General features: G+C 41.1%; 2 protein-coding genes across 4 annotated transcripts in view; one reads left to right on the forward strand and one right to left on the reverse strand.

Moving 5' to 3' along the window:
• LOC133994936 (leucine-rich repeat transmembrane neuronal protein 4-like) overlaps window positions 1–15,360 on the forward strand; it is a 933,350-nt gene that overhangs the window by 403,108 nt on the left and 514,882 nt on the right. The gene's annotated exons all lie outside the window — the stretch shown is intronic.
• Window positions 1–15,360, reverse strand: part of rxraa (retinoid X receptor, alpha a) — a 110,518-nt gene that overhangs the window by 7,762 nt on the left and 87,396 nt on the right. For 2 of the 3 annotated variants that reach the window (XM_062435272.1, XM_062435270.1), the window contains 4 exons: window positions 11,117–11,301; window positions 4,380–4,509; window positions 2,885–3,017; window positions 552–643 (listed from right to left, as the gene is read on the reverse strand). In XM_062435272.1, the coding sequence (XP_062291256.1) occupies window positions 552–643; window positions 2,885–3,017; window positions 4,380–4,509; window positions 11,117–11,301 (540 nt within the window). The remainder of the gene's footprint in view (window positions 1–551; window positions 644–2,884; window positions 3,018–4,379; window positions 4,510–11,116; window positions 11,302–15,360) is intronic. The other variant, XM_062435271.1, reaches the window with a different exon arrangement.

The following is a 15,360-nucleotide window of genomic DNA, read 5'->3' on the forward strand; positions in this document are numbered from 1 at the left end:
CAATAGAACTCACTTATATAATGCGGGTAAAAACAGAAGTCATCTTTCAAGTCGACTAGGTGGAGCGTTTGAAGCTCAAAATAAAGTTTTGGGTGGAGTAACGCTTTAAGCTTCAAGTCATTAATGAGTCATACTCTATTCTAGCAATACTGAGGACAGTGGGAGTAGCAGCCCTACAGCTCACACATGTAAGCATTACACTGCACTGGTGTTTAACAGTGCAGCATTGTTCTGAGAGAACAATCACACATAAATATGTCAGTGTTGAATTCTGTTGTGGATGTTTACCACTTAAAAAAAAACAGTTAGATGTAGCTTTTATTATTTTTTGGTTTCATTTCAAAACTACAAAATCTCAACTGGAAACAGAGATTTTCCTGTTGTGCTGTAGTCTAATTCCACCCACTGATTGTTTTTTTTATATGAAGTGAAATTGAAACTAGAATTTAAGTAGTTTGCTCTTTTAAAAACCACACATCTTTGATACACCCACGTTACAGCTTGTTTAAAACTGCCACGGCAACCAACATCTTACATATAGCGATAGTTACCTGGGTTGAAAAGGACTATAGCTCGAAGGCACCCCAGTTCTGTCTTATCCATCTGCATGTCCCTCATTTTAGACACCAGTTCTGTGAGCACTCTGCACGAAAAGGAGACAGGAGAAAAAAAAAAAAAAAAAAAACACAAAATCAGAGCTCAATCAAAGTCAAATGCAGTTTAAAAAAATACTATGTTTCTTTAATTTTTATTTGCAACAACTGCCAGAAAAAAAAGTTAAGATTACAGGAAACCATTTGAGTCTAATTGGTACATTTTTGTAAATGACACACTACCCCTTCATGTGAATTATCCACCATTCAGACTTGGACATTAAAAATATGTTTTAACGACGCTATCCAACTCAAATCTATTTAAAAGCAAACACACACATACACAAGTTTATTCTCTGGCCCACAAAGGCACCGTTAGATCAGTGGAAAAGTTTACAACCCTGCAAAGTAATTATATTTAGTACATGGTTTTCATAAAAGGAAAGCCACAGAGTAAACACAAGCTGTAACCCAACACCAGCACTCCCACTGTCTGTGTGTGACATCACTGGTGGGAGTGTTGGTGTGTGGAGTTGCTCAAACTCCTCACCCCTCGTTGACTCGGTCACACCCTCTCCCCGGCGCTCTTTATTTTCGCTCTCGCTCTCGTTTCTTTTTTTCCCCTCCCTCCCCCACCCCTCTCTCTCTCTTTCTCTTCCTCTCTCTCTCTCTCTCTTGGATAGTCAATTGTGGCTCTTAGTTCATTCTAATTCAATTTGCTCAGAGGAACGACACAGCTAAAAAAAAAAAAGAAAGGGAAAAGAAAGGAAGAAAAAAAAGAGAAAAGAATGAAGTGTTTAAGTTAATCAGTCTCTTCATTTGTATGGCGAAGACAGAGCGAGAGAGAGGAGTAGATAAAGAAACATTATCAGTTCTGTGTATCTTAATGCTCGGCACGGTTAATGAAGAGATGTAATATGTCCTGTGGCTAAGCGCCCATGATTGAGTGGAGAGGCCGATCATCAGAGGGGCAGAGACCCCAGAAAAAAAAGGGGAAAAAAGAAGAAGAAACAGAAGAAAAGGCAGGAGAAGAGCTGTTAAAAATGGGTTTAATGACAGCACCTCTAACTGCAGGAATCTATAGATGTAGGGATTATCAGAATCTCTTTTAAATCTAACATTATTTCTTCTAACATGTATTGGAGATATTAGAATCTGTGTATCTTCACATTAACCCTAACCCTAACCTCACACACAAGCTGCAAAATGAATCTATCATAAATTATGTAAGCAAATAACTGATGATCAGAATTATTTGTGATTCATATTCTGTGGATCAACTCATCTATAACCTCGTATTTAGTTTTTTTTTTATAACTTTCCAAAACTGTGTGTGTATATCTCAGTTCAGCTCCAGGTGTGATTTGATGTTGTTGAACAGACACTGTAGCCTCATGCGAGACTTCAGTGTGTCAGACTGCTCGCTGCGCTGGAATGTCAATAACAGTCACGGGGTGGAGGATCCCAGCTTCACCGTGAGCCACTTGTGCATGGATTTCTTTGACATTTTCCAAGCAGTTGGGTGTTTCTGCGTGACCCTCTGATGCATACAGGTGTACATATTTAATATATACGGGAGACAATCGATAGTTCCTGCTCTGCTTTGCTACTCATGGAGCACGCTTGTGACCTCCGGCCTACGTGTAATATTTCATTGAATGGCACACGCTCCAAGAAAATGAAAACACTTTCTAATAAAATGTATTTAATAAACAATTTAATAGTGTGATTGTAATATGAATGACTCCTCCCTTTGTTATCCTTGTTCCCTGGTCTCTTTTGCAAAAGAGAGCTTGATCTCAGTAAGAATATCTGAATAGATAAAGCTTAATAATCACTCAAGCACTGATAAATTCAACTTGCATTGTCCTTATTAATCATTTAGTAACATTAAGATATTCTAACATAAATGATTTTGTATTTTATTGTGATAGGGATGAGTTGTGTCCTTAAATAAGTTTTGAATTGAACTGAGTTGAATTGAATTAAGAAAGTCATTAGATAGATCCATTAAGTATGCCTGCAATGTAACCACTTTCTAATGAGGCATTTTTAAAAAAGGGTGTTTAAGTTTTTATGAATGCTTTTTGCCATTATTAAGAATAGTGTTGAGATACCGTATAACCTAAAGCTAGTTATGCTGCCAGCCAAACCAAAAAAAATGTTCCTATGAATAATTATTGACCGCCCAAGATGAAATGTGTTTTATTAGAAAGAGATAGCAAGAGATTGCACTTACATTAGTTTCAACATGACAACTATTAAAGTCCAAGAAAGTTGGTAATATTGACCTGTCAAAGATGGCTCCCACTCCGGCACTGTGGGCACTGTTGCGGTGGACGTGCAGCCCGGTCGCCAACAGAATCCCGTCTCTAACCGCTATCGAACGGTGCGAAAATGATGCAATGAGGAGTTCATTCCAACCTGAGGCAGAGATAGGGAGAAAGATCGAGGTAAAGTATGAGGGGGGAAAAAAACAACATATATATATATATATATATATATATTTAAAAAACAAGCAAATCCCAGTACAAAAGTTCACACAGCATTCACGCAAAATAAGACTGACAACAAAGGAGGGGGGAATTCCAATGAATCAATTAAGCGGCGCAGTAAAAGCGTGCAGCTTTCTCAAGCACAGGCATCAGGTTATTACGAAGACATTTGAATCATGCTTTCTACAGAGACAAGCGTGTAAAAGGGATGAACTGCGCCTGCCATCACAATAAAGACAACAGGCTTGATGTGCCAAAGCAGGGGCTTGACACAGAGAGCGCCGGAGACACAAGACGCTGCTTCTTGAGTGACAAGGCTCCTTTAACTGTTCTGCCTGGCAACACTTGCCTCTTCTCCCCAGAGTTGAGTTGGATATGTGAGGAGCTTGGATGCTTTTATCTGTGATACAGCAGAACTAAAGCGGTTATTTATAGAAAAACCTGAGAGCTGAGAAGAGACGAGTTCTCCGGAATAATGTCTCTCTCTGCTTTGCTGAAGTCTCTCTATCATTGTGTGTGCGGAGGATAAGGAATGATGGGATGGATTTTTTTTTTCAGAGTATGGGATGGGTGTGTAATAGCATTTTTTTTCCTTTCCCCTCAAGGTGGATTAAGAATATAATGGTGTAATTTGGAGCGACAGGCAGGCAACAAGGCCAATGTGTTGGAAGAACCCAAAAGACCTTCCTGCATGTGATGTTAGTGAATGTAACAGAAGTGACAGATGATTCACACTCCGTTTTACGCTGCTGCTTCTGTGATCCTGAGCGGTTAGCTTGCTTTTCCACATATAGCAGATACACACAGTGAGCTGCTCTGACCTTGGTGGACCTTACTCTTGTCTTAGTCACATTGCACAGAGAGTCACTATTGCTTATGGCCAGATTGGGTTGAATAATACTAGATTAAAGCTCTTTTGCTTAGAGATATATAGAGATATGGCGCTAGAATCTGTATTAAAGTGTAGAGTGAGTGTTTTCTGATTAAAGGTTTCTTTTTTTGGCTTTTCTGAGAAGTTAAAGCATGGTTCTAGGTGTTTCGGGCTCTATTCTAACACAAGTAGGTATATACTGCTGCTCAGGGTCATTAAATTTAACCACATCATCATTTTAACCAAGATAAACCAATGATGTTTTGCTAGTACAGTATTTGATTTAAAGTCCTGGGTGCTAGGTGCTTCCATCTATGCACTTCTTTCTTCATGTTATTTAATATACCGTATCCATATGTCTTGTCGAGGCATCATTTTGAAACATAAATCATCACTTTTTTTATGAACTTTTTGACAGACCTGCTCGTAGAAGGATGACCTGGTCGTCCAGTGGCAGCTCAGAGAAGTGGGGGATCCTCTTGGCCCACTCCACCAAAGTAAAGAGCTGTTTGTCGGCCGCCTGACAGATATTTGTCACTGGGTCATTAGGCTGCAATGGGAGACAAACACACACAAGACTGGAAGTTAGACATTCAAGTAATGTATGAAATGAATCTGCTTTCTGTTTGTTTGTTTGTTTCAGTCTGTGTATCTCTTTTGGGTGCCTTTTGTCTGTGAGCCTGATGTCAGGTTGAGCCACCTATCACCACGCACACAGACATATTTGTGCTTAGATGAGTGCTACTGCTGTGAATAATATCCTCTGAAGAGCAGCGAGTAGGAGGACAAAACAAACAAGTGATTATGTCCCAGCTCGTGGAGGAAATACCTGCAGAGCTGCCGGTGAAAAGACGACTTTAACCGAGCAGATTCTTCCTTTGGGGACCTTTTAACCGACACACAAATCAGCCATTTGGACAGCTAGTGGAGCTCAAGGCCCCCCTCCCCCCTCCATTCCACCCTTCGACACATAACAGAACAAGCGCTTAGGAGCTCAAATGGGACTTTAAAACAAGACTGGGCAGGGCTTTCTATTCAACTTAGCAAATGTTAAATTAATATATTATTATCATGTTACTATTTATTCTTATATTTCCACGTTTTTTGATTGCAGTAATGAAACCTCAACATTTCTGAGTAGGAAAAAAAATCCATTAAAATATTGCTAAAACATAACAATAAACAGTTCTTAGTAGTGGGCTGAGCTGGCTAATAGACGTCACTGTATTGTACCATTTAGTGCTCAAAATAGGACCGGCAGTTTCTCTGTGAAATAAAGGTCCAGGTTAATCAAGGAGAAACAGTCCTATTGATTTCACCTCATTAGATCCACTTAAGCCTCTGGGAGAGATCAGCGTAAAAGCTGGGGAGAGAGGCTAAAGAAGGATTTTTACAGCTGTGAGACATGGACATATCTATTATTTTAATGCATGGCATGTAAGACGCTGGGTAGGCTTGTAAAAAAAAGAGTCCAAAATATCTTAAGTGTTAAGTCAGCTATGGTGAACATACTGTTACTGTAAACATTTCATTAAATGTAAAAATCTCTTGAATTGTAGCAGGACAATCAACCTCTATATACAACCTCTTACATTTGATGAAGAGAAGCATATTAAACCAAATTTACATAACCAAAGAAAGCTGTACATTGTCTATATCTCTTTTTAAGATGTAAAACTTTTTTTTTTATTTATTTAACTTAAAAAACTATTGGATGTTCTAGACTTCCCCCACATTTCTGCCTGTGAACAGATAGTAATTTATGCCAATCCAGAGACAAGGACTGCCTGTCCTTAACTGTCCTGATATATCATATTGAGGAGCTTTATTCTTTGACCCACAGGGAGCTTATGAGCAATAGTGGAATCCTAATGCAGCACACATACAGTATGACTACCTCACGAAAATATAAATCCATCCGGGCGGGGGGGACAAGATGAGATCCCAAACAATACTGTCAATCTCTGACGGGTAATTTACCATCATCCCCACATGTACCCCTCGGTGTGTACTGTATGTGTGTAAACAAAGACTGCACACACACACTTTTGTGCATAATTTTACATCAAGTAAACATCCTTAAATGATAAGTATCCCTGTGTGAACTCCCACTCTGATAAAAAAAAAAAAACACAACAAAAAAAAGGCAACTTCCCCCCAACTTCCCTTCTCCCAAATCCCACCGATCGATGCTAAAAGCGCAGAGGATCCCGACATCAACCGCAGCTCTCAAGAGAAGATTAGTTCAAGATGAAGGGAGAAGACGTCCCTCCACCCGCATTCTCCTTTCATAACAGACGGGCCGTAGACTATCTCATCCTCTCCTCCACGTTCTTTCCCTACGGTGTGAAACTCACACTGACTGCAGAGTATCACAGAAATGAAAAAGTTCAACCAGACACAAAGACAACACTGTTTTAAAAAAAATGATTACCATTATTTTTTCTTCATGGGGAGAACATCTCATGAATATTTCAGCATCTGATCTCCATGGGAAACGGTGTGGACGGTACGGCTCAGCGTGACAGATTTTGTGAGCCGCGCTTCCTCTCTCGAAAAAATCGCATAAACAGACGTAGCTAATTCATTCCAGAGGGGGGCGACCCCAGCCAAAACAAAGAAAAACAAAAAAGGGGGGGATTCTATGAGTTTCAGAAAATATTTGGCTAGTTGCCTATCACACGCACTGGTCGGCACTGTGCGTTGTCGAAGATTAATCGCTCACCTGTGATTTTCGCAGAAATAAAGCGCTGCATTTACAGCAGATATGCAGCAGGGGGCACTGTGGGTAGTAGTTGAGCTATCGCTATAGACATGCAGAGGCAGAAAGAAACATGGCTCTACGTCCCATTACTCAACTACAATAAACAGTGTGGAAATACTTTACCAGAGCAGATAAAACCATCAGCAACAATATATATGGCAGGCTACCCTTAAGTAGCACAACAGTATGCTAAGGAATTTAGAGAATGAAACACTCCTGCTATCCCTGCTATTTCACCCACCTGTATTTGTTGCCATCTTCACGATCAATTGATCCTTGCTATTGGGTGAAAAAAAAGGAAGATGTATCTCCCTAGAAGAAATCAACTACTCAGCTACTTTTTAGGAGTAGCTGATGGCTACTAAAATGCAGCTGTCGTGAATGCCCTAGTGCTCGCCACGCTTTGAGCCACCCCTTCTCATAAGAATACAAGTCCCAGGCTTCTTGTTAAACACGGCGAGCCTCATGAATGTTGTATGGCTATCTTAGCCATGTTTACACTGACCCGGTTCCTTTGCCTCTGTCTGTGGAGATGACAGGGGAGAGGAGCTTACACTTTCCCAGCAACAATCCTCAGGCATCACATTACTGTACTTACTGTTTAAGTCACACAACAGCATTTAGGATGTTAGCAGGGCCCACAATGGAGGAGCCCATTGTGACCTGTGATGGAATTACATTAACCATGTCGTAGGAAAGTACAAAAAAAAAAAAAAAAAGAATTCACTTAGGAATGCCTGCTCGACTACTGGGAGGAACACAGTTGAAAATATGAAGCAAAAAAGGAGGAGGAAGCTTGGACCAAAAAATGAAGCATCCGCTTGGGACGGGGAGTATAAGAAGAAATGTTAAGTTACAGGATTCTAGTCCCTTGGAGCAGTTTTTTTTAATGCTTGCCACAAACACGCAGTCTTCATTCCAAGTGAATCAAAAGGTTTATAGCCACGCACGCTCCACCACCGTGGTCGATCATCCCAGCAACTTAGAAAAATGCCAGGCTTGCATACTGTCCCATGAAATTTTCATCACTTGAGGAGGGGAGACGAAAGATTTGCCTTTCAATGTTTCATTATTCTGCTTGAACCAGACTACACCAGCGTGACTACAGGGAGAAAATTGGATGCTCATACAGATCAGTATGAAAATGAATTACTCAAGTGTCCCACTTTTTTTTTTTTAGAGAAAAAGAAACTGTCCTCCTGCGTCGGGAGTGGGGGGGTATGAATCACCAGCTAATTATCATCTAAATAACACAACACTTCCTGCCTACAGTTCAAGAAAAGAAGAAACACAACCTTTATATAATTCAACGCATATGATGATAGAAGCAGAAATAACTCAAAGATAGAAAGAGAAAAATAAAAGACAAACAGGAGTCAAGAAACACCTTCAGGATTAGGGGAGCGAAAGCATCTTTTTTTCTCCCCCTCCTCCTAAGAGAAGGCCTCTCCTTGTCCGACTGAAGGCACATTACTAACGCCTGTTTTAACTCCTGTTCTAGGTCACCATGAGATAAACACACTTTATTCAGCTTGGCCAGACCCCGGCCATTAGACAGTGGCGGTGGCCTATTCATGGTGTACACTCATTGCCTGAGCCCTGTGATTAATTATAGCACGGGGCAGCGCTTTCAATGGGGGACCTTGTAGGGGGGAGGCAGGGACAGGACTGCGGAGAGGAGGGAGTTCTTGTGGTCGGGACAGCCTGCATGCCTGCACTGTGCCAACATCCTGGGACCTGTTTCGGTTCGGGGATCAGTTCACCCAAATTATACAAAAAGTACGAATCTCCAGCTATTCCTTTAAGCTGCATTTGCACAGATTTTTAGATACAATTCAATTCATTTATTCTCTTTTTCTATTGATTTCTCCACATTTGGAACCCCACTTTCTAATGCATTGCTGTCAACACTGCTGCTGGACTGTAGAGGGCTGCAGACAGACAGGAATGAGCTCCTTCCATCGATTAATCACTTAATTGATGGAAAAATAACCAAAACAACAACTATTTTTGTGATTGATAAATCATTTAAGGGATTTTTCCAAGAAAATGTCTCACTTTTTTAAGGATGTTGTTTTTCTTTGTAATGGTAAATTGAATATGTTTCAACTTTGAATTATTCGTTGGACAAAACAAGAAATTTGAAAAAGGCACTGTGGGCTTTAGGAAATCATGACTGGCTTCTTTTCTGCATTTTTTTTTACATCTTATAAATCAAATGATTATACAAAGAATCAAGAAAACTGGCAGATGAAACATAAATGCATACAATTGCAAAATAAACCTGATCCAATCCATTGCATTCTACCATTTCAAATGTATAAAAAAAAAAGTTAAATAACACATTTTCTTAGTTTATAATATAACTGCAACTTGCACAGAGTCAGGAATTAAAATGATATGATTCCAATTAAATTCAATAAGCATTAAAATGGAATTAACACCCAGCCCTTGTTTTCATCTATTCAGTGTTTCCTATAAAAACCTCCTCTTCTTTATGCCAGGCAGGCAGTGGGCATCGAGGGACCCACCGTGGCTGAACCCAAACACACTCTGTGCATTAGTGTGTCTGAGCTGCCAGCCGCTCCCCCACTACTCCCAACTCCTTCTCCCTCTCCCTAATGTCAACGCTCATCTCCTACATTTCCATCTGGCACCCCAAAATAGCTCCCATTTACTCACATAACAGCCTTCACATTTCTACCTTTACTTCACAGGACATTTCCCTCCCCTGAAGCAGATGAATCCCATAAGAAGAAGCTCTCTCTCTCTCTCTCTCTCTCACTCTCACTCTCACTCTCTCTCTCTCTCTCTCTCTCTCTCTCTCTCTCTCTCTCTCTCTCTCTCTCTCTCTCTCTCTCTCTCTCTCTCTCTCTCTCTCTCTCTCTCCTTCCGTCCATCCCTCCCCTCTCCCTCTTTCCCTCCCTTGCCTCTGCCTCCTTTGGTAGGCTGTTGCACAGCTCCTCTGTTTCTCATGTTCCAGCAGGATTCCTGAGAAAGCTGAGGCTTTGTGGGATGCTTTCAGGAACAGTCTGCCTGTTGCATTATTCATCACTCTTAGTCTCCTCTGTGTCAAAAACAGCCCACAGTGCCCAGCTGATACTGAGGGGGATAGATGAGGAGGCTCACAGTGAAGGAGCTCATACGAGGTTAGGTGAGCCAGCGCTCTAGACCACAAGCAGTCCCCTCCAAAGGGACTGAAAGAGGGAGGACACACTGTACTCACACCCAAAAATTCAATCAGTGTCTTTACCAGGCAGGCAGCAGGGTGTTAAAAAACTTCCCGGGAGTCTGGTAAAGACTCCACTGCAAAAACAAACACAAGTTTTATTAAAGAGGAAGCAAAGACAGCTACATGCTTTTTTAAACAGTGTCCCAATTCCAATCCGCATGCTAATTCTGGGTAATGAGTACGCAGGGTATTTCCACTGAAAAGAGTGATAAAGTATACACTGTGATGTCAGTACTTGATCTGTGCTTGAAGTGTGCTGTTACTGGCCTCAATGAAAATCCAATGCAAAAAAAAAGAAAAAAGTTAGAGAAGCTTCTTACAGCTGGAAAAAATTTAAGCAAATTGCGGACAATGATGGGAGAGCTCCAGCAAGATTTTTGGAACGCAGAGAATCAAGTATAAGCCATAAGCTATAAATCTGGCAGCTGCCTTCCAAAGTTGCAGTTTGACGTCCGTTGGCACGAGTCTTGTATCATTAAGTATTAATAGAAAATGGTGAAAAAAAATACATTTTGACTGCAAAAACACAACAGTACAATAGTATACAATAAAGCATTCATGGACACAGTTTAACAATACCTGATGATGATGTGCAAGTTAATTAATTTCATTAGTTCTAACCCCCGAGCCACAGCTGTCCCATATGGAAGCAGTAGTGAGGTGTTCGGTTATATGAAAATAACAGACAAGATGTGAGTCTGTTACTATTAAAACACTTCCAAGTGCTTTATCATGCTTAAACAATGGAGACTTACCAGAAGCAGAAGAAGCCGAAGAAATAAGCTGTGTTGTCAGTTTAAGACTGTTAACGCTTAGCATGGAGCAAAGGTGCTGTTGCAGTGGTTATGTGCATTTTATATATACGTTTTTATACTGATTTAGACAGATGGTTAAGCTGTTGGCCAGAACTATGGTTGAGTTGCCCTCTCCTGTGTAGGTGTACAATATTACACCGACCAGCCATTCAGAAATGAATACTTTCAGTGTTCTAGGAATAAATGGAAAGAATGGAAAGCAAGTATTTACTCTAATGTTATACCCTAATAAATCTAGGTGCAAAAAAAGCTCAGTGTCAACATGAGCATGAGCATGAACACAAGAATGACACAGTATGTGAGCGTTATGTGTAAGAATGTTTATAAAAAAATAACAACAACTCACCGAGTTGGATGGCACACCGAGGTTGGTCTCGATGTAGGTCTCGGTTTTAGGTTCCACCGCCTGCTCGGCTTCCAGAATCTTCTCCACGGGCATGTCCTCGTTGGCGCAGCTGGTTGACTCCACCTCGTTCTCATTTCTGTCCTTGGCTCGCTGGCGCTCCTCCTGAACGGCTGCATGTAACAAAACTGGTTCCGGTCACTACTGCTGTTTTTTGGTGTTATTATTATGATTTGTTTTTTTTTTTTAACAATGTCAACATGTGTTCTACAGCACATGTATGTTAAAAGAAAGACTTTATAAGACTGTATGGTTTTAATTACTAAACAAGCTTTTCATTAAGGGTTCAAAAGATTGTTTTTTTCTCCCCCAAGTCTTCTGGTAGTAATAAAGTTATATAAATCAACATTTAATAACATTCTTAGTTGACAATGAATCAAATGACTATTATTGTGTTAAAGTGCTTACTTTTAGTGCTAGACCCACAGAGAATCGTTACCCATTTTACCTTTACCCTTTTAGCCTCTTTTAGCTTCTTGTTATGCTTTTACAGCACGTACTCTTATGGAGAGTCTCACCGCTCCCATCAACCTCTGAATCCACCCCCTCCATTTGAATAAATGCTTGAATTCTTGCTGATTTTGTGAAAACAAATTGTCCAAAGTGTGATGCACATCAGTAGTTAACCCAACACATGGTCGGCTCTTGTTTGTATCTGCATAAACATGTGCATACAATACGGCTGTGCATGCTTGAGTGTGTGTTTGCTTGCCCATGTCGAGTATCTTCATGTGCCTGCCGCATTCAGTGTGACTCTGTAAGCCAGCGAGTAGTGCATAACCCAGTAAGTATTATGCCAGTAAACATATCCAAGAGAGTTCAATCATCAATAATTGCTTCGACAGTGCGGATGGAATATATTCAGGACCTCAGACCTACATTATGCACAACGCAGCAGCGTGGAAATGTTCAAGGACTTCTCTCAGCTTCCTTATCAAAGAGATGTGTTTTTCATGTCGTGCTCAATGACAAGCAGCCGGCTCCTTTTATACACAAATCATTTATAGACACATAAATAATGTATGGTCTGTCACTCCATCGTTACACCGTGCCTGGCCACCAGATACTCAGTGACAGAACAGCTTAAATTAAAGAAAAAAAAAAAGAAAAAAAAAGCCTCAACACAAATCAATGAAGACTTTGTCCTGTAGAACTTTTTTATTTTTTTCCATGTCGCACATAAAAACTGGTTGAGGCAGAACTGTGTTGGTTCTGTCATCTGATTGGCTTGGCGAGGAGACACAGGAAATGGTCTGTGTGCTGAGCAGACACCGAGACTCACTGTGGCCGAGGCAAGAAGAAAACCGCACCTCCACCCTCAAGTGAGGATGGAAAAGATGCTTGTGTGTGTGTGTGTTTTGTCTTTTCAAAAGGCTATAATTTACTTAATTCAAGACACCACAGAAAAAGGCACTGCGGCTTTTTTATAAGTTTGTCCTGCACACATGGATTTGTAAAAAAGCTCTGGACATAACGTGCTACATGATAAGGGCTTTTGGAAATTCACTGTCAGCATGCGAGCTCGCATACACACCTGGAAAACCGCCCTGCCCCTCTCTTCCTCTCTCAAACACACACACACACACACACACACACACACACACACACACACCACACAACACACACACACACACACACACACACACACACACACACACACACTGGGACTGCAGGATGATCTGTCTTCTTACGTTTTCCCTTACTCTGGTTTCAATTCCGAGTCCTGAATTGGAGAGGCCGTGGTCTTGTTGGGGAAGGGGGCCCCACTTTAGAGGAACTGCTGTCTGGCGGTGGAGGTCAACCCAAGGGTAGAATACTTGTGTTGGAGTCAGGGAGAGGTGAGGAGGGCTGAAATCATGTTAGCTTTATTCTAACCCCCCCCCCCCCCCCCCCCCCCCCCCCCTCTCCTCTCCTCTCCTCCTTCTCCTCTCCTGACTGGGAGAGCATAAATTCATTTAATCCTGTTTTTCTGTGGATTCGCTTATCCTTTTGGGCTACTGCTGCCTTGTTCTCTAACCACAGCCCTCGGGGTGCAGGGGGAGGCTTAGGCAGCATTGCGAGTGAGGCGAAAAGGCAGTAAATGATAATATCCTTGAAAGGAGTAAAGAGCCCTACAATGATATAAATAAAAGCGAGAGGGAGGGGAGCGGAGGCCAAGTAAAGGTCAAGACAAATTGGCCTTGGACAGAAAGCGTGATTTATCCAAAGAAACACCTCTTCTTCTTCTTCTTCTTCTTCTTCTTCTTCTTCTTCTTCTTCTTCTTCTTCTTCTTCTTCTTCTTTCTTCTTCTTCTTCTTCTTCTTCTTCTTCTTCTTCTTCTTCTTCTTCTTCTTCTTCTTCTTCTTCTTCTTCTTCTTCTTCTTCTTCTTCTTCTCTCGTGGCTTTGTTTTCTCCAGCACACACGCACCTGCGCACACACACGTGCTTAACACCTGCTGCCGTCTTTGCTCTTCAGCTCCCGTGCTGGACTGTACTCCGTTCGGTATAATCTATGCATTCTATAACTGGATTCTGTAACTGTGGTGCCCATAATAGCAGGAGGCAGTGATTGATTTGTTCAATGTGCGAAAGAGTGCTTAACAGCACTGCTGAGAGCGCTAACATTTTTAACACCCTTGTGGAGTGTTAAAATTCACACCTCACTGCCTGTTTTTTTCTTTCTTCCTTCGTCTACTTCTTCCTCCTCACAGAAAACAACTCTTCCCGATCATATCTGCTCTATAATCTCTCCTCTAAGGTGCTCCACTGTACTGCCCCACGAGCACGGCCGATATTTCTCAACTCAGTGTTTACAAGTCAGGGTCGCTCTCAAACACTGCAGTAAGCAATAAACGTGGCATCAAACGATCGCAACATTTTTCAACACCGTCATTACACTGGAGCCACTCTCATTCATTGAAAGGATATGAAGAGGATGCCATAAATCATGCAGGACGCTAATAGGAAACGTTTGTATGACAATACTTCAGCCTTTATATACATCGCGCACTGTTTTTTTCGTGGTGATACAAGTGGAAGGCCCTTAAACAAAACGCTCTTGATATCTTTTGTGTGTGGCTGTTTTCGTGTTTTGATGACTTGTCATAACATCAGGGGCGCCGCCCGGCTAATGATGAGTGGAGCAGCGCTATTTTGATTTAAATAAAGACTGGGATTTGAATTTGCACCTGCACAATTTGGTCAATACATTGTGATTAAAAGCACAAATGGACAATCCTAAACACTCACTGCCCTCAAGGCTCCAATCAAAACCTCAGGCAACATTCCTGAAGCAAAAGAAAAAATGATGTTGTCAATTTGTTTCTGTATAATCAACTGACTCTGTGTGTAAGTTGTAAAGCGGGGTGAGATTTAAAATAGCATGAAACCAGTATGATTTGTAGCTGAGATGGACTTCAATATGACATTAATGGTATCTAAATCTTAAGCATGTAAATGTTAAAGTAGATAATTTTATAATCCACAGTCTCTGCTGTGAGAGGACCAGGTTTTTCTCATCCACGTTGAGAGCAAAGTGATTAAACTTTGCAGACATGTGTGACTGTTGCAGTGTGAATAAATCCTTTAAAAGACAAAATGAAGCCCTAGCTGTCCACATCTTGATGATAAGCTACCTGACTCTCAAAATGACCACTTACATAATAGGGATGGACAAACAAAATGCAATGTTTGTTGTCAGTAAGCTGTCAAAAACAGCATCAGTAAATAACAATGAGCTGGTGAGTGGTCGCTTGTGTTCTGTGCTATTTTTATGGTTGCAGTTGCCTGAGGTGGTTCACTGAAACAGACCCTAGAAAAATTACATTCAGCCTTTTCATATAAATGTTTGAGTTACCCACTTCAGTTTGAATGTATTTTATTTTTTGTGGCTCTGTATCCACTTGGTAGCAGGCGCAGTATGCATTCCACCAGTAGCCTCTAATTTGAGGAATGTGGCACAGGTTTTCACCTTGCTTTTCAATTACAAGACATAATTCAATTTGAGCACTCTGATTACATTTTGTGCACTGAGTATCTTGTAAAATAAGCACACAAAACATCTGTGTGTTTGTGAAAACAAGCCTGTTCACAGTAACTAGGTAGGCTGTTCCGCACAGCTTCCGAGTTTATACAAATCATTAGGGGCACAAGAGTGCAAACGGTGACATCCACAGGATGCAATGGAATCCTGAGTTCACACAGCTCC

This window comes from Scomber scombrus, chromosome 15 (genome assembly GCF_963691925.1).
Source record: "Scomber scombrus chromosome 15, fScoSco1.1, whole genome shotgun sequence".
Lineage (NCBI taxonomy): Eukaryota > Metazoa > Chordata > Actinopteri > Scombriformes > Scombridae > Scomber > Scomber scombrus.